Here is a 19,724-nt window from a genome sequence, read left to right on the forward strand (position 1 = left end):
ATGTGAAAAAAATCCCACTACTAACTAAAGGAACACAAATTATATGAAAATGCCATTTTCACTTATCTAATTTGCAAAGATGTCTATCAATAGTAACGCCCAGGGCTTCCCTGGTGGCGCAGTGGTTGAGAATCTGCCTGCTAATGCAGAGGACACGGGTTCGAGCCCTGGTCTGGGAAGATCCCACATGCCGCGGAGCAACTACGCCCGTGAGCCAGAACTACTGAGCCTGCGCGTCTGGAGCCTGTGCTCCACAACAAGAGAGACCGCGATAGTGAGAGGCCCGCGCACCGCGATGAAGAGTGGCCCCCACTTGCCACAACTGGAGAAAGCCCTCGCACAGAAACGAAGACCCAACACAGCCAAAAATAAATAAATAATTAATTTAAAATGAACATCTGCTTATAAATAAATAAATAAATATGGGGAGGAATAATATTAAAAAAAATCCTCAAAAAAATTTAAAAAAAAAAAAAAAAAAAAAAAAGAAAAAGAAATAGTAACGCCCAGTGTTCTGTAGGTGAGGGAATGGACACATATATGCTGCTGGGGCAAACAGAAGATGGTGGAATCTTCTGGAAATCAGTACCTCAGAAATCTTTAAAATGTACATATCCCTGGACTCCACGTGCACTTATCCTTGGGAAGTAGAAACTCGTACAAAGATGCACAGATAGTTGTTTGATGTGCAGCACTGATCAGAGAGAAAACAGAATCAAGCAGCTAGAGCAATGATCTCCCGACTTTTGAGTTTTCAGTAATGTATATATTCTAAGTGCACATTATAAAACATACAGAAAAAAAAACTTTAAAGGATAAATAGGAATTCTAACATTTTCTTCCCACCCATAATGGACCACCTTGAGCACTTCCTGGAGGGAGCACACCTTACGCTGGAGACGACCCGACCAGCCTATCATGTAAAGTCAGTGAATCCTGAGAAAAGTGAGCCAGTCAAACTGTGTGGAGAGACAGACAGAACAGGACATTTATGCTTTTGGGCCCACAAGAGGTCGGGGAGCAGAAACATGGTTCTGGTTTGATCAGAGTGTTAAGGTCTTGGTCAACTTTGAATCCTACAGGTACCCCTGCCAGGGGCTCCCATCCCTCGTGGACAGTATTACCAGGAAAATCTACATGAAGTGTAGTCAACTTCAGTAATTAAAAGCTGGATAACACGTGGTCTGATCCAGTGCCCCTGGGGGGAAGGTCTTGAGGAGTTTGGGAGCCGTGAGGTCTTCAAGGGAAAGGATCCCAGTGATCTACAGGGTTCATCAGAGTCTATGAGCGCGGAAATGCTGAGGGTCGTTCCTCCTACTGATCTAGGTCTACTCCGTGTGGATGATCACGGTGGCAGCCTTGCTGCCTGAAAGGAAACCACCAGGAACAGCAGAAACGTGCTCTCCCGGAAGCCGTCTGCCAGCCTGGGCGCCGAGCAACGGCTGTGTCCTAGCGCCAAGGCTGCTCTCCCCGCCCGAGGGGAGCAATGGAGGGAGAGCTGGGGGTCCACAGACCGTCCCCGCGCACCTCCTCAGTCACAAAAGCAGCACTGGTCCGTGACCCGGGCCTTAAAGGGGTGAGGGTTGATTTCAGGAAAGAAAGAATCCTGGGAGAATCCCAGCGCTTGGATTTCCACCCACCACAGCTAGTTGAACTTGTCTTTTGGAAGTTCCTGCCACGTTTAGGACTGTTGCCTTCCTTTAGGAATTCAGAAGGTGTACAACAAAGCTGTAACACAGATGCCCTCAGATTCCTCCACGGGGCATGTATGGGACTGTCACGTGAGAGGCAGCTTCCTGGCCGCGACCAAAAGGAAAGCGACAGGTGCCAGGCTGCTACCGACAGCATCGAATGTTCCAAGGCACAGTCTTAGCCAGAGCTCCTTCTGGCCGGCATCACACTCTTGCCTTCTCTGAGCCCCAAGCATGTGGGAAAATACCAACGTCTAAGATGACAGACAGCTCAGGAGGCTGAAGCCGGGAGTCTCCACCCGGGGGCCTGCCCGGTGACCTCACTGCCGAGGGATACTTCCAGGAGGCTGGCTTAGAAAGTCACCAGAAGCTCAACAAGTAGCCGGATAAAATGTAACATACCAAAGACAACAGCATTCCTCTCCACCAGCAATAACCAACTGCAAAGTGGAGAAGAGATCCCGTTCACAAGGACGACCAAAAACCATAAGACATCCGGGAATAAACCTAGCACAGAATGCGCCGTCTACACGGCTGCCACATGGAGAACAGCAGGAAGCTCGACAGAGGAGCAGAGAGGAACAAAACCAACTGGTGAGATATCGCACTTTCCCAGAGGACAAAACTGAGTATTGTAAAGAAGCCTGTCCCCAACCCCCCCCAAATTAATTTATAAACTCAGCACGCTCTCAATCAATATCCGAACAGGATTTTATACGGCACTCGATATACTAATTCTAAAATTCATCTGGAAGACAAAATAATCAAAAAAGAATAATGAGGAAGATTTATTCTATCAGGTTTTTTAAAGCACATCATTAAACTTTAGGGATTTAAAATGCTTTGGTATCTGTGGGACTATAGAAAAATAAATTAAAAAAAAAAATGTAGTGCCCAGAAACAACCTCATCTAGAACGTGCATTTTAAATCAGTAAGGAATGGATGGATTACTCAGTGGAAGGGTCAGTGCAGTGGTTATCCATTTTGAGGGTGGGGAGCTGAACCCCAACCTCATACCACAGACAAAAATAAAAAATGAAAACCACTCAGAAAAAAAAAATCCAGACAGATTAAAAACAAAACCAAAAAAAGGCACCAAAAAACTATGAGAGCAGTAGAAGAAAATCTAAGTAGTTTATAAGCTCGATAGGAAGGTATTCCCAAACAAGATATAAATCACAAAAGCCAGGAAACAGAAAAGTCAGAATGCCATAAAGGAAAAAAAAAAAAGGGAGGGCTTCCCTGGTGGCGCAGTGGTCGAGAATCCGCCTACCAATGCAGGAGACACGGGTTCAAGCCCTGGTCTGGGAAGATCCCACATGCCGCGGAGCGGCTAAGCCCGTGTGCCACAACTACTGAGCCTGCGCGTCTGGAGCCTGTGCTCCGCAACAAGAGAGGCCGCGATAGTGAGAGGCCCGCGCACCGCGATGAAGAGTGGCCCCCACTTGGCGCAACTAGAGAAAGCCCGCGCAACTAGAGAAAGCCCTCGCACAGAAACGAAGACCCAACACAGCCATAAATAAATAAATAAATAAATAATTAAAAAAAAAAAAAAAGACTGATAAATTTGAGTGCTTCAAAATCTAAAACCCTAATAAACAGAGAACAGTGAAAAACTGTAAAAGAATATTCGCAAAATTCATCACAGGATTTATATCCTGAACATATAAAGCACCAAAAACTAATTTTAAAAATAGTATCTGAAACACATTATTTACTAATATTTTTTAACACATGGATGGAAAAGAAAATAGCCCCAAAGAAAAATGGGCAAAGGACGTGATCAAGGAACTTACAGGACAGGGAATAAAAATGGGTCCAAAAACATAAAAGATGCTCAAACTCAGGGTAATCAGGAAAATGGAAACATAAAGAAATGAAACTGTTTTGCCCAACAGATTGGTCACAATTAAAAAGACTGATAACATCAGATGTTGGTGAGGGCACTGCTATTTACAGGGTTCATGGACATTTTAGGGGCTGGTATACACTTTCTGAGGGAAACTGAGCATTTTTAATGTTTAAAATATGCATATCTTCAACCTAGCAATGCATCTTCTATAGCCTCAAATAATACACATGTACAAAGAGGCCTGTAAAAGGATGCTCACTGCCAACACTGATTGTAAAGCAGAAACTGGAAACCCTAATTTGCATTAAAAAAAAAAAGTTAAATAGACTAGACCCATACTCTGCAAATCTATGTAATAGCCAATAATGAGGATTTGTATGTTGACGTGAGCTCAAGATGTTACCAAACAAAAATGCAAGTTGCAGAACAAAACATACAGAATGCCACTTATGTTTTAAAAGAGACACAAAGGACTTCCCTGGTGGCACAATGGTTAAGGATCTGCCTGCCCAAGAATATACAGTGGAGAAAAGACACCCTCTTCAATAAGTGGTGCTGGGAAAACCGGACAGCTACATGTAAAAGAATGAAATTAGAACACTCCCTAACACCATACACAAAAATAAACCCAAAATGGATTGAAGACCTAAATGTAAGGCCAGACACTATCAAATCTTAGAGGAAAACATAGGCAGAACACTCTATGACATAAATCACAGCAAGATCCTTTTTGACCCACCTCCTAGAGAAATGGAAATAAAAACAAAAATAAACAAATGGGACCTAATGAAACTTAAAAGCTTTTGCCCAGCGAAGGAAACCATAAACAAGGCGAAAAGACAACCCTCAGAATGGGAGAAAATATTTGCAAATGAAGCAACTGACAAAGGATTAATCTCCAAAATGTACAAGCAGCTCATGCAGCTCAATATCAAAAAAAACAAACAACCCAATCCAAAAATGGGCAGAAGACCTAAACAGACATTTCTCCAAAGAAGACATACAGATGGCCAAGAAGCACATGAAAAGCTGCTCAATATCACTAATCATTAGAGAAATGCAAATCAAAACTACAATGAGGTATCACCTCACACCCGTCAGAATGGGCATTATCAGAAAATCTACAAACAACAAATGCTGGAGAGGGTGTGGAGAAAAGGGAACCCTCTTGCACTGTTGGTGGGAATGTAAATTGATACAGCCGCTATGGAGAACAGTATGGAGTTTCCTTAAAAAACTAAAAATAGAATTACCATATGATCCAGTAATCCCACTACTGGGCATATACCCAGAGAAAATCATAATTCAAAAAGACACATGCACCCCAATGTTCACTGCAGCACTATTTACAATAGCCAGGTCATGGAAGCAACCTAAATGCCCATCGACAGACGAATGGATAAAGAAGTTGTGGTACATATATACAATGGAATGTTAGCCATAAAAAGGAACGAAACTGAGTCATTTGTAGAGACGTGGATGGATCTAGAGACTCATAGTGAAGTAAGTCAGAAAGAGAAAAGCAAATATCGTATATTAACGCATGTATGTGGAACCTAGAAAATTGGTACAGATAAACCGGCTTGCAGAAGTTGAGACACAGATGTAGAGAACAAACATATGGACACTAAGGGGGGAAAACCGCGGTGGGGTGGGGATGGTGGTGTGCTGAATTGGGCGATTGGGATTGACATGTATACACTGATGTGTATAAAATTGATGACTAATAAGAACCTGCAGTATAAACAAACAAACAAACAAAAAAACAACTAATACTAAACTTTCTTTGGGTTATTTGTATGGAAATATGTTAATATAAATGTTTCAGACATTACATGAAATTTCTAAAAATCTTATATGTTCTGGTATAATGTTATGTCATAATTCTAGTTATTACTTTAAAATGTATATCTCAGAAATAACTAAATTTCCTTGTCAATTGCATTATTATGAACTTTCATCAAATCTTTAACCGTGGTCATTTTTAAGTCTTTCGTCATTTACAGACAGTTCTGGGTGTACTCTGATGCTTTTGCAAATATGTTCCTATAAAAGGGTTTCATCTTCAAGGAATTCATGGAAAAGACTCTGACAAGTACAGGTTTCTGGTAACTGACTATACTGCTGAACTGAATGAATAAGCATTTTCAGAACTCTAATGGAAAACTGATGAATTCATAAAAGTGCTAACAAAAGATCAAGATGGAAAAAAAATTAATTACATGGGACTGAGTGAACTGATGAGGATGATTATAATTTTTGTGACTTTCTGTTTGAATTAAAAAAAAAAAAATTCCCACAAGGACTCAGAGGCAAAAAATATACAAATCAATTTTCACTGCAAAGTAAAGGAGCTGTTACAGTGGAGGATTACTGGACTGAATGTCAATATTATGACATAGTATGAGTGTGTTTCGTGTTTGGTAATTGCAATAATTGTTGCTTTTGTTGTGGTCATCCACTTACAATGCTTGGTGTCAGTTTACTTATGTCTTGTAAAACTAAAATACAGTGTGTGTGTGTGTGTGTGTAAAAAAGTCATGTACCACAATGTTCATTGCAGCACTATTTACAATAGCCAGGACATGGAAGCAACCTAAGTGTCCATCGACAGATGAATGAATAAAGAAGATGTGGCACATATATACAATGGAATATTACTCAGCCATAAAAAGAAACGAAATTGAGTTATTTGTAGTGAGGTGGATGGACCTAGAGTCTGTCATACAGAGTGAAGTAAGTCAGAAAGAGAAAAACAAATACCATATGCTAACACATATATATGGAATCTAAAAAACAAAACAAAAAAATGGTCATGAAGAACCTAGGGGCAAGACGGGAATAAAGACACAGACCTACTAGAGAATGGACTTGAGGACACGGGGAGGGGGAAGGATAAGCTGAGACAAAGTGAGAGAGTGGCATGGACATATATACACTACCAAACGTAAAACAGATAGCTAATGGGAAGCAGCCGCATAGCACAGGGAGATCAGCTCGGTGCTTTGTGACCACCTAGAGGGGTGGGATAGGGAGGGTGGGAGGGAGGGAGACACAAGAGGGAAGAGATATGGGGATATATGTATATGTATAACTGATTCACTTTGTTATAAAACAGAAACTAACACACCATTGTAAAGCAATTATACTCCAATAAAGATGTTAAAAAGAAAGAGAAAAGGCAGTCCGCAAAAAAAAAAAAAAAAAAAAAAAAAGAATCCACCTGCCAATGAAGCGGACACAGGTTCGAGCCCTGGTCCGGGAAGATCCCACATGCTGCGGAGCAACTAAGCCTGTGCGCCACAACTACTGAGCCCGCGCTCTAGAGCCCGCAAGCCACAACTACTGAGCCCAGGTGCCACAACTACTGAAGCCTGTGCGCCTAGAACCCGTGCTCCACAACAGGAGAGGCCACTGCAGTGAGGCCCACGCACCGCAACGAAGAGTAGCCCCTGCTCGCTGCAACTAGAGAAAGCCTGCGCGCAGCAACAAAGACCCAATGCAGCCAAAAGTAAACAAATAGATAAATTTTAAAAATAAAATAGTATTAAAGAGACACAAAACTATGTGTTTTATATATCGTTGCAAGAGGGAAGGCAGGTCAGAGGGGACAATCACTACACCAGGATATACTCCTGTTTCACCCATACAACTTTTTACCAGCTTCTTCCAACCGGCTGTCAGCTGACATGGTGACCACACGGAAGCCCAGTCAGTGCGTCTGTATTTCCTCTCCTCACCTCTTTTTCTGGTCTATTCTATGTCCCAGATCATTTCATGATTCACCTTCCTAAAGCAAAGAACAATTATTTATTAGGCGTTTGCCTTTATGTATATACCCAGCATTTGGTAATGGAAGAATGCTTTAGGAAAGCATCTTGTAATAAAAAGCACTGATTATAACAGGAAGTGACATGAGACACAGAGAGTGGGGACAGGGAACCAGTCAAAAGGCTTCCCAATGTCTGTAAGATAAAGACCCAGGACCGTCTGCAGCCGTCGGCTTCGACGTATTTTTCTGACCCACTGCTTCTTCCCACCACAAGCCTCCAGAGTGACCTGGCTTTACCCTGTGCCCGGACCTCTGTCCACAGCTACTTCTCCCTTCTCTCTTCCCAAATCTTGCTTCCTTTAAAAACACAGGCTCAAAGGTGTTATTTATGGGTAGAGAGGCTCAGTTGTGCAAGATGAAGAGCCGTGGAAATCGGAGACACAAAAACATGAATGTACTCAGCACTGCTGAGCTGTGTGCTAAAAATGGTGAAGATGGTCAAGTTTATGTTATGTGTATTTTACCACAACTGGGACAAAAAAGAAGAAATCAGAAGCTGATTTACCTCTCAAAAAAAAAAAAAAAAGGCTCCGGGCTTCCCTGGTGGCACAGTGGTTGAGAATCTGCCTGCCAATGCGGGGGACGCGGGTTCGAGCCCTGGTCTGGGAAGATCCCACATGCCGCGGAGCGGCTCGGCCCGTGAGCCACAATTGCTGAGCCTGCGCGTCTGGAGCCTGTGCTCGGCAACGGGGGGCCGCGATGGTGAGAGGCCCGCGCACCGCGATGAAGAGTGGCCCCCGCTTGCCACAACTAGAGAAAGCCCTCGCACAGAAACGAAGACCCAACACAGCCATACATACATACATACATACATACATACATAAAAAAAGAATGTAAGCAGACAAGAATAGCATTAAAAAAAATAATAATTTAAAAAAAGGCTCCAATCACACTCCCCGCAGGTCTCCTAGACGCTCGTTCTCTTCCCAGCTCGGTGGTCCGCGATCATTCACCACGGCGCGTTTCTAACAGCCCCTAAGTTTGTCTCCTGACCCCTCCTCCCTCCCGACGTGGCTGCAGGCGCCAGAACAGTGCTCAGTAAACACCTGCCGCTCAGTGACTGGCCTCAGCAGTGAGGTCAACGTCCAGAGAAAATGATAAACCGCAGTAACCGCTTTAGTGTTAAAAATATTTATTTTTCTAAAAGATCACACAAAAGTCGGGAAGAGATAGAAGGGTGTCAGCTAGCCTATGTCAAAATCTGAGCCGAGGGAGGACAGGAGCTGCCTGGAGAAACTGGGGCCGGAGCCGACCGCGGAGACGGGGCAGGGGCTCACTCCTTAGACATGCTCTTGATGGTCTTGTGCTCCTTGATGGCCTTCTCCCAGTCGCTGCCGTTGAACTCCTCGACCACCACGCTGCGCACGGTGCCCTCGTCCAGGCAGTGGGGGGCGATCCCTACAGGGAAGCCAGGGGGGCGTGAGACCGGCAGCGGGCTGGCTCTCAGGCCAACCCAGCCCGCGGGTGTCGCGGGAGACGGGCTCTCCGAGGGGCCCTGTGCCCCCGCCCCTGGCCCACTCCCCCCATCTCTCAGATGGGGGCCAAGGACTCGCGGCTGGACCTCCTTCAGTACCAAGCTGGGAGGACAAAGGCGGGGGAGACCTCGAGCCCAGAGCCACCTCTGCCCGGCAGCCTGGAGGCTTCACACGCCTGGTCCAGGGCTCGGAGGGACAGCTTTCTGAGCATTAAACACCGCCCCATGCGTACAGGAAGGTCAGCAGGAAAGACTCTCCGTGTGACAGATGGGGAGCAAACAGGAGCTGCTACAGGGAGAAGGGGGGGGGGGCAGGGGTGACGTCACGCGCTCCGCCCGCCCCCCCTCCCCCCCTCCCCGCCCGCAAGGCTCGAGGCTGTCGCAGCCGCCCCACTGCAGCTCTGGAGGCTGCGTCTCTGCGGGGCCGGGATTCCAGGAGCTTCCTCCACGGCTACGTCCCACCCGATTCGCACGGCGGCTGGTGTCATTCTCGACAACTGTCTAAAGTGGGACGGTCTGCCCCCAGATCTAAGTAGGACCCGAAGACGGGCTTGGGGTTTCCGTGCTTGTGTTTGAACAAACCCAATTTTTTAACTGGCATCATCCCTGCTCCTCACTCCCTCTCCCGCCCCCAGGCCCCCGGCCTCCCCCCGGCCTCTCTCTACCCTCCACGTCAGCCCCAGCAAAGTCCAGCTCCCTCGGCGGCAGGAAACGCGAGTCAGGATCCGGGTGGTCTCGGAAGGGCCAGGGCCAGGAGAGAGCTCTGCTGGTGAGCCCCGTTCCTCACCCACGTGTGAGGGGCCTGGCCGGGCAGGAGGCAGCCTGTGACACCAGCGCGCCCCCCCAGGCTTCCCATCCGCGTGGCCGCAGGGCGTTGGTGCCCCGAGCTCAGCCCCCTTCACTCACCGAAGCCTCCGGGGTTGGAGCGGGGAGAATAAAAGCTCTGGACGCCGCACCTCTTACAGAAGGTGTGCTGCGCCTTGTGGGTGTTGAAGGTGTATGTGGTGATGCTCTCGGCTCCCTGAGGGACACAGACAAGGCGCTTCAGTCGTCATTTACAAAGACAAGTCGTGCAAAAGGCTCAGTGGGGAAACCCTCTCGCCAGGCTCCCGGGGTCACGTCCAACCTGAGGTTGGGGCCCCACGTGCACGGCCCAGAGACCCGTCAGCCTGCAGTGTGACAGCTCAGGGCTTCTCCCTAGTCAGCGGCACACACACACTCCGGCCTCAAGCTTGCCCTGCATCCCCGGCCTAAACGGGGGGGTGTCAGCCGAGGGACTGGGTCCACGTGTCCCCAAACAGCACCACTCAAGGTCCTAAGAACACACTCACTGGACTCAAATGCATCTACAAAGGACCAAGTAGAAGAGAACATCTGCCAGACGTCACAGGCTAATTTCCTTAATGGAGAACACAAACGGGAAACAGGTCAGAGGACGTGAACAGACAGTTCAGAGAAATGGGGAAAACAAATCTCTCTTTAACCTGTGACATGATAACCACACTCACAAACTGCAATGAGGTATTTTTCACTGTCGGGGCAAAAATTAAAAAGTGAGCTACAATATCAAAAAAACAAACAACCCAATCCAAAAATGGGCAGGAGACCTAAACAGACATTTCTCCAAAGAAGATATACAGATGGCCAACAAACACATGAAGAGATGATCAACATCACTAATCATCAGAGAAATGCAAATCAAAACTACAATGAGGTATCACCTCACACCGGTCAGAATGGTCATCATCAAAAAATCTACAAACAATAAATGCTGGAGAGGGTGTGGAGAAAAGGGAACCCTCTCGCACTGCTGGTGGGAATGTAAATTGATACAGCCACTATGGAGAACAGTATGGAGGTTCCTTAAAAAACTAAAAGTAGAACTACCGTACGACCCAGCAATCCCAATACTGGGCATATACCCTGAGAAAACCATAATTCAAAAAGAGTTACGTACCACAGTGTTCATTGCAGCTCTATTTACAATAGCCAGGACATGGAAGCAACCTAAACGCCCAACGACAGACGAATGGATAAAGAAGACATGGCACATATATACAATGGAATATTACTCAGCCATAAAAAGAAACGAAATTGAGTTATTTGTAGTGAAGTGGATGGACCTAGAGCCTGTCACACAGATTGAAGTCAGAAAGAGAAAAACAAATATCGTATGCTAACACATATATATAGAATCAAAAAAAAAAAAGGTTCTGATGAACCTAGGGGCAGGACAGGAATAAAGATGCAGACGTAGAGAATGGACCTGAGGACACGGGGAGGGGGAAGGGTAAGCTGGGATGAAGTGAGAGAGTGGCATGGACATATATACAGTACCAAGTGTAAAATAGATAGCTCGTGGGAAGCAGCTGCATAGCACAGGGAGATCAGCTCCGTGCTTTGTGACCACCTAGAGGGGAGGGATAGGGAGGGTGGGAGGGAGACGCAAGAGGGAGGGGCTATGGGGATATACGTATGCATACAGCTGATTCACTTTGTTATACAGCAGAAACTAACAGAACATTGTAAAGCAATTATACTCCAATAAAGATGTTAAAAAAAAACACAACACCTTAATATAAGCCTAAGGTATACGCGTATTATAGGTAATTGAAAGTTGTAGTTAATTTGAGGGCTAATACAATTTTTACGTTTAAAAAAAAAAAAATGGGCTTCCCTGGTGGCGCAGTGGTTGAGAATCTGCCTGCCAATGCAGGGGACACGGGTTCAAGCCCTGGTCTGGGAAGATCCCACATGCCGCGGAGCAACTGGGCCCGTGAGCCACAACTACTGAGCCTGCGCGTCTGGAGCCTGTGCTCCGCAACAAGAGAGGCCGTGACAGTGAGAGGCCCGCGCACCGTGATGAAGAGTGGCCCCCGCTCGCCACTAGAGAAAGCCCTCGCACAGAAACGAAGACCCAACACAACCAAAAATAAATAAATAAATAAATAAATAAATTTAACAAACAAAAAAAAAAAAAACAAGGAGCTAACTCGATATTGCATGTGTAGAGAAACACTCACTCGGATACGACTCACAGGAATGTAAATCCATACATTTGGTAACGTCTACTAAAATTTTAAAATGCAGGGACGTCCCTGGTGGTCCAGCGGTAAAGAATCTGCCTTCCAATGCAGGGGACGCAGGTTCAATCCCTGGCTGGGGAACTAAGATCCCACATGCCTTGGGGCAACTAAGCCCATGCACCACAACTACAGAGCTTGTGCACCACAACTATAGCTGACACGCTGCAACTCCTGGGCCCACACATTCTGGAGCCCGCACGCCACAACTAGAGAGAAGCCCGCGTGCAGCAACGAAGACCTGACACAGCCAAAAAAATAAAATAAAATATTAAAAAAAAAAAGATTTTAAAATGCAGATATTAACACAGCAATTCCACTTCTAGAAATGTATCCTGCAATTAAAATTCCGTATTTTATCCAATGACATGTATGTAGATGTTAATGCAGCATTTGTAAAGGCTAAACGTTAGAAACTCAAACTGTCCATCAACAGAAGACTGGTTAAAGCAATCATGGACGGGCATAAAAATGGAATCTCAGCAAGTTTTGGAAAAAATAAGGCAGTTCTACTTACAAATACTACTAGGAATCAATCTCCAAGGTTACAAAGTTAAGTGCAAAGGCAAGGTTTAAAACAATTTGTGTAGCATACTAACACTCCTATTTTTAAAAAGCATACATACATCCTGGCATATGCTTTTAAAGAAAGCAGCAGTTTCTCTCCAGGGAGACACTGGGGGGCTGAAGGGTCAGAGCTTTATTATGGGTCTTCCCCGGCCACCACGGGAGACAGGCCCTCAGAGCTGCATCGAAAGACTGTTCCCAGGGGGGCCTCGTCTCACCCCACAGGGAGGCCGCAAAGAACAGCCAAGGGGTCCCAAACCTTGCAGAGTTATCTGAGCGTATGCCTTCCCCCAGGAAACCCTCGGGAGGCCTCAGAAGCCGGCTCGCAGCCTCCTGGACCTCATTCAGCACGAGGGCCCACCGGTGACACGCAGACCCCGTCCCATAGTGTCCACACGTCCACCTGCCTGACCCCCACCCCGCTGGCCGCTGCAGCGCGTGGTCCATCGTCATGACGCTTGCTATACGCTCACCCTCCCTGCTCGTTTCTTCTGTCTTCCTGCCCAATGAGAAATCACCAGTGTCCACCACGTGACAAACCTAACGGTTACTTCTCCTGACCCCTGGATTCTCGTCCCTCTGAACCTGGCCCCCAGTAACACTCCCTCCGTTCTGAGGACACCCCGCCCTGCAGGCTCTTCCTCCCTCCCCACCGGCCGTCCTTCCGGGCCCCCTCCGCTCCGCTCCGCTCCCTGTACGTGCTGGGTCCCGGGCCCCCGCGTGTTTGGCTGCACCGTCTGCCCAGCTGCCCTCACCCCACGACTCCAGACACACGTGCGTGCGGCTGCCCGCCCCCTGGCTCCGCCTCTGTCGGCGCCCACGACGCTTCACCTCAACCTTCTCAAGAAGGATCTGAGTCCAGCACCCTCCGCGCCGGCCTCTCCCCCAGGACCTGACGTCTCCAGGCGACCGGCCGCTCGGAGGCCCAACCTCCTCCGCTCTTCACACCCCGTCCTTCCTCTCGAGCAGCGGCTCTCAGCGTGTGGTCCCAGAACCAGCCGCGTCACCGTCACCTGAGAACTTGCGAGAAACGTCCATCATGTGCCCACCCCGCCCCCCAAGACCTGCACAGTCAGGAGGGGGCCCAGCGACTTGTCTAACGAGCCCTCCGGTGGCCGTGCACACCCTGGACTCCGAGAACCACCCGCTCCAAAACACACCTCCAATGACCACTGTCTGCCCGTCCCCACGACTGCCACCCTCTCCCGGCCGCCCCCCGCCTCCGTACTCACCTCCTCACCATCCGCTCTGCACGCGGCGGCCACCGCGTGCTTTCCCAACACTGAAGCACGTCTCGTCCCCGCCCCGCTTAAAACCCTCCCCAGGCTTCTCTCTCCAGAGGACAAAACCTGCCTCCTCATCCGCTCCGGCCTCTCTCCAGCCCCAGCTCGGTCCGCTGGTTCACCTCCACCCTGCGGCCACCCTCCGGCCACGAGGGCCACCGTGCAGCTCCTCGGACATGCCGAGCGGCCCCCCGGCGCCGTGCCCGCCCCGTGCCCAGGACCCCCACGCCTCGGCCATCGAAGCGCCAGCGGGGCCTGCCTAGCCGCCAAGACTCGCCACCGGCCAGCCTCCGTCCCGCTGCCCCGCTCTGACCCTCCACAGGGCACTTCCGGGCCTCGTCCTGTTCCTCTGTCTCCCCCATGAGGCGTGAGATCCCAGGGACAAGGGCCTTGTCTGCCACGACAGCTGCGGGGTTTCAGTGGAACGGAGCCTGGCACACAGCAGCTGCCCCATAAACACTGCTGAATCAAGAAAGGAGGTTTGTACTTAAAGAACAAACGGAAAACTGCTCTCTCCTTCACCAGGCCAGGCGGAAGAAGAGAGCGGTGCTCGAGACGCCAGGGCGACGCCGGAGCAGGTCCACGGGGGTGGGATGGCGGGGCGCTGCCAACTCCGAGGCCGCGAGCCCCCGGCCGCCCGCGTGTCTTCGGGAGCCGCCTGTCTTGCGGGGCTGGGGCCACAGCCTCCAGCTGGCCCCCGAGGGGGGCTCGCGGGAAAGACGAGGGCAGATCCGCTGCCCGCCGGCGCTCCCACCCCGACCGGACGCCCACCCCAGGATCGAGGGCAGACACAGACAAGGAGCCACCCTGGCCCGAAGCGTCTGGAATTAAATCTCAGCTTTTCCTCCCACTCACTGAGGGGCCACTGGATGCCGAGGCCCCGGGGCCAGGAGCGCAGACTCGACCAAAGGTGGTTCCGGGAAGCCCTCCCGACCCGCCACGCACAGCGCACTACGCCCAAGGCGAGGCGTCTGTCGGGCCCCATTGGGGCAACGGGAGCGGAGGACCGGCCAGAGCCCCGCCCCGCCCCGCCCCCCGGAGCAAAGCATGCCGAAGCCTTTCTTAAAAGTTTGTGTTCTCTGACCGGAGATTTTACTTCCAGGAGAATTGATCCAAAGAAATAATGTCTAAACTATCAAAGATTTATACACAGGGAGGTTTACGACAGCACTGCACTCAACCTAGAAGTTCAAACGTAGAAGGTCGCTCGTGGTACATTCACGCAACGAAATATGCTACAGACACAGCAAGAAGCGTATAAGTAAACTACGAAACAGTTGTCGGCGCGGGGAGAGGCCAGGGGCCTGAGGGCCAGTGGAGGGGAGGCCTTTCACCGTGTATGTATCTACTCTGTACTTTGCAAATCCGGTACCAAGCACAAAAAATTCCCCCAAATACTAAAGTTAAAAATCTTTTCAATCATTTATTTTTCATCGGGAAATGATAAAAGTCAGTTATAAAGCAGATAAAAAGGTAAAATTCTACCCTGATAAAAACATACACGATTTATTTAGATGTATTCATCCCCGTCCAAAATAACACGCAAGGATATTCAGCAGAACACAACCAGCGGTTACCTTTGATTGACAGGATTTGGGTGATCTTATTTATTTTTGATTCTCTGTGTTTGTACATGTTTCCACTGTAGTATCAAATATATATCCAAAAATACTGGCTTGGCCAAAAAGTTCGTTCAGGTTTTTCCATAACATCTCACGGAAAAACTCAAACTTTTTGGCCAACCCAATATAAAGGGGGGAATGAAAGCTGGGTGACAGGGGAAAGCATACGGCCCGGGAGGCCCCCTTGCGCCTGGCACCCTGTAAGCCCCACTCACAACACTCACCTTGAGGAGCTTGAAGCGAGAGGCCGGAACAATGAAGTGTCTATTCTGCTTCTTCTTGCAAATGCTGCAGCTACAGCAAGACAAGAGCAGACCCCAGACTGTGAATGACCACCTGCACCCTCTGAGTTCCCCCGGGGGCCCAACCTGCCCCGTCCCAGGAGCCAGCTGACCCCTGAGGTGAAGCCCCTTGCAGCGCCGTCCCAGGAAGGGCAGCTGGGGCAGGCGGGCCAGCGGCCTGGGGCCTCTGCTCCGCGTGTGCAGGAGGGCCCGCGGGTCCCACAGCCAGCAGAGCAGGCCACGCCCCCCTCAGGAAACCAGGACCCGGAGAGCCACACTCCTGCCGCCCACCCCTGGCTTACTACGGTGAAGGGAACTGCTGGCTTCTGGAGACAGTAGAAAACAAGCATCAGGCAGAGCTACGACCTTCTGCCCCTGGGGTATCCTCACCAGAAACGCACAAGGAAGCTTAGGTTTCCCTCTGTCCTCATCTGCACGTCACAGAAAGCCCAGGGCCACGTCAAACAGGTCCTCAGAATCACATCCTCAGAATTAAATATAAGTGTCCCCCCCGCCCCCGTTTTAGTCCACCTTTTAAAAAACTCTAATTTCGTATAAAATCCTCTAACAACTTACTCCACGGGCTGCTTCAATCTGGACCGCACTGCTTAGTAGCAGGGTCAGCTCCCCGTGGGAGGAATTCCACAGTACTTTCTTATTTATTCTTCACATATAATTCAGGCACCACAGCACCAAGGGACAAAAGGACTGGATACTGTTGCATAATCAGTTACACACCAACTGCTGGTCAGAGGTCAGAGCCTGGAGACCCTGTTCTATCACAAGGCCTGGGAGGTGCTGACAGCAGGCGCTCCACCGATCCTGGCAGCACTGCCTGCCTCACCCGGAGCAGCGGGGCCAGGTGGCCTGGGGCATGGCACGCTTCCAGGGGCGCACGCCCTCACCTCACCTCACCTCACCCAACTCCCGAAGACTCCGCTCAAGGCCTTTCATTCAGTGCCCAGCCGGACGGTCTCTGGGGAAGCAGTCCCACCACCAGCCCCCCGCCCCTGCACCGGTGTCTCTGGGGCACTCTGCTGGGCACAAGTCGAGGGCCCTGCTCCACATCCCCTGGGGCTGTGCTGCAGGACTGAGCTGTGTCACACACAGCAGGCTGTTCTTTTTAGCCTCCCCCCCCCCCCCCCCCGTCTTTAAAACTTTTTTCATTAATGAAAACATCTAACACATCTTCTAACGTCTAAGCAACTTGGGAAGAGAAAACACTCACTTGCAGTCAAAGATGTGCAGGTCTGCGGAGGCCCAGACTTCAAAGCGAACCGCCCCACAGTGGCAGCCTCCTGTGTGTTTCACCAGGCCCTGGTATTCACTGAAGGGAACACAAATCAGGAAGATGAGGGTTTCTGAAGAGTCAGGCCATGGTTGAAAGAAAGAAGCAAGATGGGACAGAAGTCTTTACGGGACAACCAGACGCATTCCTGCTTCTGAGGAGGCACTGTCAGTTCTATAAAAGGATTCAGTACCTTCTTTGTCTGTGAGCTCTCTTTTTTCCACTTCTATTTTGTTAAGTCGTAAAATAAAGCATTCCAAAGTATGGAAAAAAGAGAATTGGGTGGAGGATCCTAATCCAGCCACCCGAACGTTTTTATTTACATGGCAAATACTTATTAAGATTTTTTACGAGCGAGGCACTGGGGAGAAGGCAGTAAACAAGATACAGCAGATGTGGTCCTGGCCTTAGGGACCCGGAGCAGCCATCAAACAAATTAACTGAATATTTACATGACTTGTGATAAAGGCGTACAGGCTGCCATGAAAAAGAAAGGAGACCTGACCGAGTCTGGAGGAAGTTAACAAAAGGCTCCTGTAATTCTGCTGTATTCTCCTCCGGTATTTTGCATATACGTGGCTTTTTACAGAGCTATCCGTACACATTACGTACAACTTTAATCTTTTTAAAGCTTATAAGTCAGGCCCTTCATTGAACATTATTAAGATTTGATAAATATCATCCAACTGTTTTCCAAAAGGGCTGAACACTCTTATCAGTAATGATTGAGAAAACATTTCACTGAATCTTCTCAAGCAATAATTACAGGAAAAATAGCTCGCTGCAGTCCTATTTTGCATTTATTTGGTTACCAAGACTGAATGCTTTTTCACGTTTCTGTACAAGTTGACTCCGTTAATTTGATGTACTTTTTTCTGCAGACACAAATAATGCTTACAGTAAAAAACGCAAACATTACAACATTTGATAATGTATAAAATGAAAGTCTCTTAAGTCCTAACACCCAGAGGGATCCACAGTTAACTGTTTGCTCTATGTTCCTGAGACTATTTTCCATACAATAATGTTTTAACAATAACAGCGATTATTGTTTAATATATTCTTTTTAATTTACTGAGTTTTGGTTTTTTAACAAATGTATGTAACTTGCGCCAATCTGATAGGTTTTTAAAAATCTCATCTTTTCATGTCAACTTTTAAACATCTTTTTCTTGGCCATTTATCAGTTTGTTTTAAAGTATAAATTCAAACTTTCGTTCTACGTTTCTGACATCTTTATACTCCCCACACTGAGCAGTAGCTGGCACACCTTAGCTCAGAAACACTGACTGATGTATACTGAAAAATGTTCAGCCTATAGTCCAAGATGATGAACCAAAAAGTAAAGCACACGGAAAACCCAATATTCCATCTCTGAGAAGACTCGTCCTAATGAAGAGAATTTCTTACGGAACAAAGACAAAGGAACATTTTTGTTCAAGAAAAGGAGTAATCCTCAGGTTGCTATGCAATTGTTAGGTTGCTTTGTTTTCTCTGAGGTTTTCTAGCATAAGACGACTGATTCTGAGATATTTAGGGCGCTAAACTACTTCTCGGTAGCACAACTGTGCTACGGGGCAGGGGCCCCGTCTGGAGACGACGAGGCGCCCCCCAGAGCTAACAGCTCACTGCGAGCTCCACGGACCCTCCGAAGTCCTCCTCCGGCCGCCGGGGAGCCGGGGGTCCTCACCCCGCGGCGGCAAAGCCGGGGGACGCGGAGCCCCGGCCCTCGGGCGCCCGCGGCGGTTCCGAACCCGGGCGGCCCGCGCGCTCCTCCCCGCCGCCCGGCTCCGCGCAGGGCGCGCGCAGTAACAGGGGCCACCGGCCTCCCGGGCGGCTCCGAACTGTCCCAGCGCCTCTCACCCCGGCCCTGCCCCCCCACCCCAGCCGCTCTCCAAACACACGTGCGCAAACACAAAAGCGGCTCGGGGACCGGAGAGCCGGAACAACCCTCTTCGCGGGAAGGCCGCCGCCTTGGCGCGCGGCGCTGGCCGAGCGGGGAGGCCTTTGTCCGGCCGGTGCGCGGCTCGGGCGCCGCGGGGACGTTACAGGCGCCGGCCCGGCCGCGCCGCACTCACTAGGTGTCCAGCAGCAGCTTGGCGGCGCCCTCGAAGCTGAGCCTCTGCCGCTTCTGGAACGTCTCCCAGCGCTCCCGCTGCTCGCCCAGGTCCAGCTCGGACGCCGAGGGCACCGCGGGCGGAGGCGGGGGCAGCGGCGGCTCCGGCGGCGGCTCTCCGGGGCCCGCCTCCTGCGCCCGAGGCGACGACTGCGGCCGCCGTTTGGCCGACGGCTGCCTCGCCGCCGCCCGGCTCCCGCCCCCGGCCTGGCCCGCGGGCCTCCGTGCGCGGTCGGCGCCGGGGGCCGAGGCGGCGGCCGCGGGGGCCCTGGAGACCCCGGACCGCTTCTGCCCGCGTGGCTTGGCCGCCGCGCCGCTCCTCGCCCGCCGCATGGCTCCCGCACCCTGGCGCGCAGGCCTCTCCGCCGCGCGTTCCCGTTCCGCCGCGCGCCCGCTGCGCCCCGCGCGCGCCCGCCACCCGCGCGCCCGCTGCCCCGTCTGCGCAGGGGGCGCTGCGCCCGCCTGCCCCGCCCGGCCCCAGCCCCGGCCCCCTCCCCGACCCGCTCCTGGCTACAGCTCAGCGCACCCACCCCGCCCGCCCGCCGCGGGGCCCACACCTGCGTCGCTCCGGCCGGCAGGCCTTGCGGGACCGCCCTCTGGCCTCGGCTCCCGACACGCGGAGCCTGCTTGCACC

General features: G+C 50.2%; 2 protein-coding genes across 2 annotated transcripts in view; one reads left to right on the forward strand and one right to left on the reverse strand.

Annotated features, from left to right (window-relative positions):
• PIGL (phosphatidylinositol glycan anchor biosynthesis class L) overlaps positions 1-15,694 on the forward strand; it is a 71,714-nt gene extending 56,020 nt beyond the window's left edge. Inside the window, exon 7 of the mRNA XM_057535243.1 lies at positions 12,795-15,694. Coding sequence (XP_057391226.1) covers positions 12,795-12,911 — 117 coding nt within the window. The 3' untranslated portion in view covers positions 12,912-15,694. The remainder of the gene's footprint in view (positions 1-12,794) is intronic.
• CENPV (centromere protein V) lies at positions 8,492-19,489 on the reverse strand. Its single transcript, XM_057535242.1, has 5 exons — positions 19,053-19,489; positions 16,915-17,013; positions 15,630-15,699; positions 9,757-9,871; positions 8,492-8,774 (listed from the first exon to the last, which is right to left on the reverse strand). The coding sequence occupies exons 1-5, from the start codon at positions 19,421-19,423 to the stop codon at positions 8,650-8,652; spliced, it is 780 nt and encodes a 259-aa protein (XP_057391225.1). The 5' UTR covers positions 19,424-19,489; the 3' UTR covers positions 8,492-8,649.
• Between the last annotated feature and the right edge of the window lie 235 nt (positions 19,490-19,724).

Source organism: Balaenoptera acutorostrata, chromosome 20 (genome assembly GCF_949987535.1).
Source record: "Balaenoptera acutorostrata chromosome 20, mBalAcu1.1, whole genome shotgun sequence".
NCBI lineage: Eukaryota > Metazoa > Chordata > Mammalia > Artiodactyla > Balaenopteridae > Balaenoptera > Balaenoptera acutorostrata.

Bases quoted from the DNA above. Each gene is read 5' to 3' on its own strand.
- CENPV (XM_057535242.1), bottom strand. From the start codon at position 19,423: ATGCGGCGGGCGAGGAGCGGCGCGGCGGCCAAGCCACGCGGGCAGAAG. The intron at 9,872-15,629 runs GTGAGTGTTGTG...TGTGTCCCTCAG, and splicing joins CTCGCTTCAAGCTCCTCAAG to GGAGCCGAGAGCATCACCAC. The intron at 8,775-9,756 runs GTGAGTGAAGGG...GCTTCCCTGTAG, and splicing joins CTCCAACCCCGGAGGCTTCG to GGATCGCCCCCCACTGCCTG.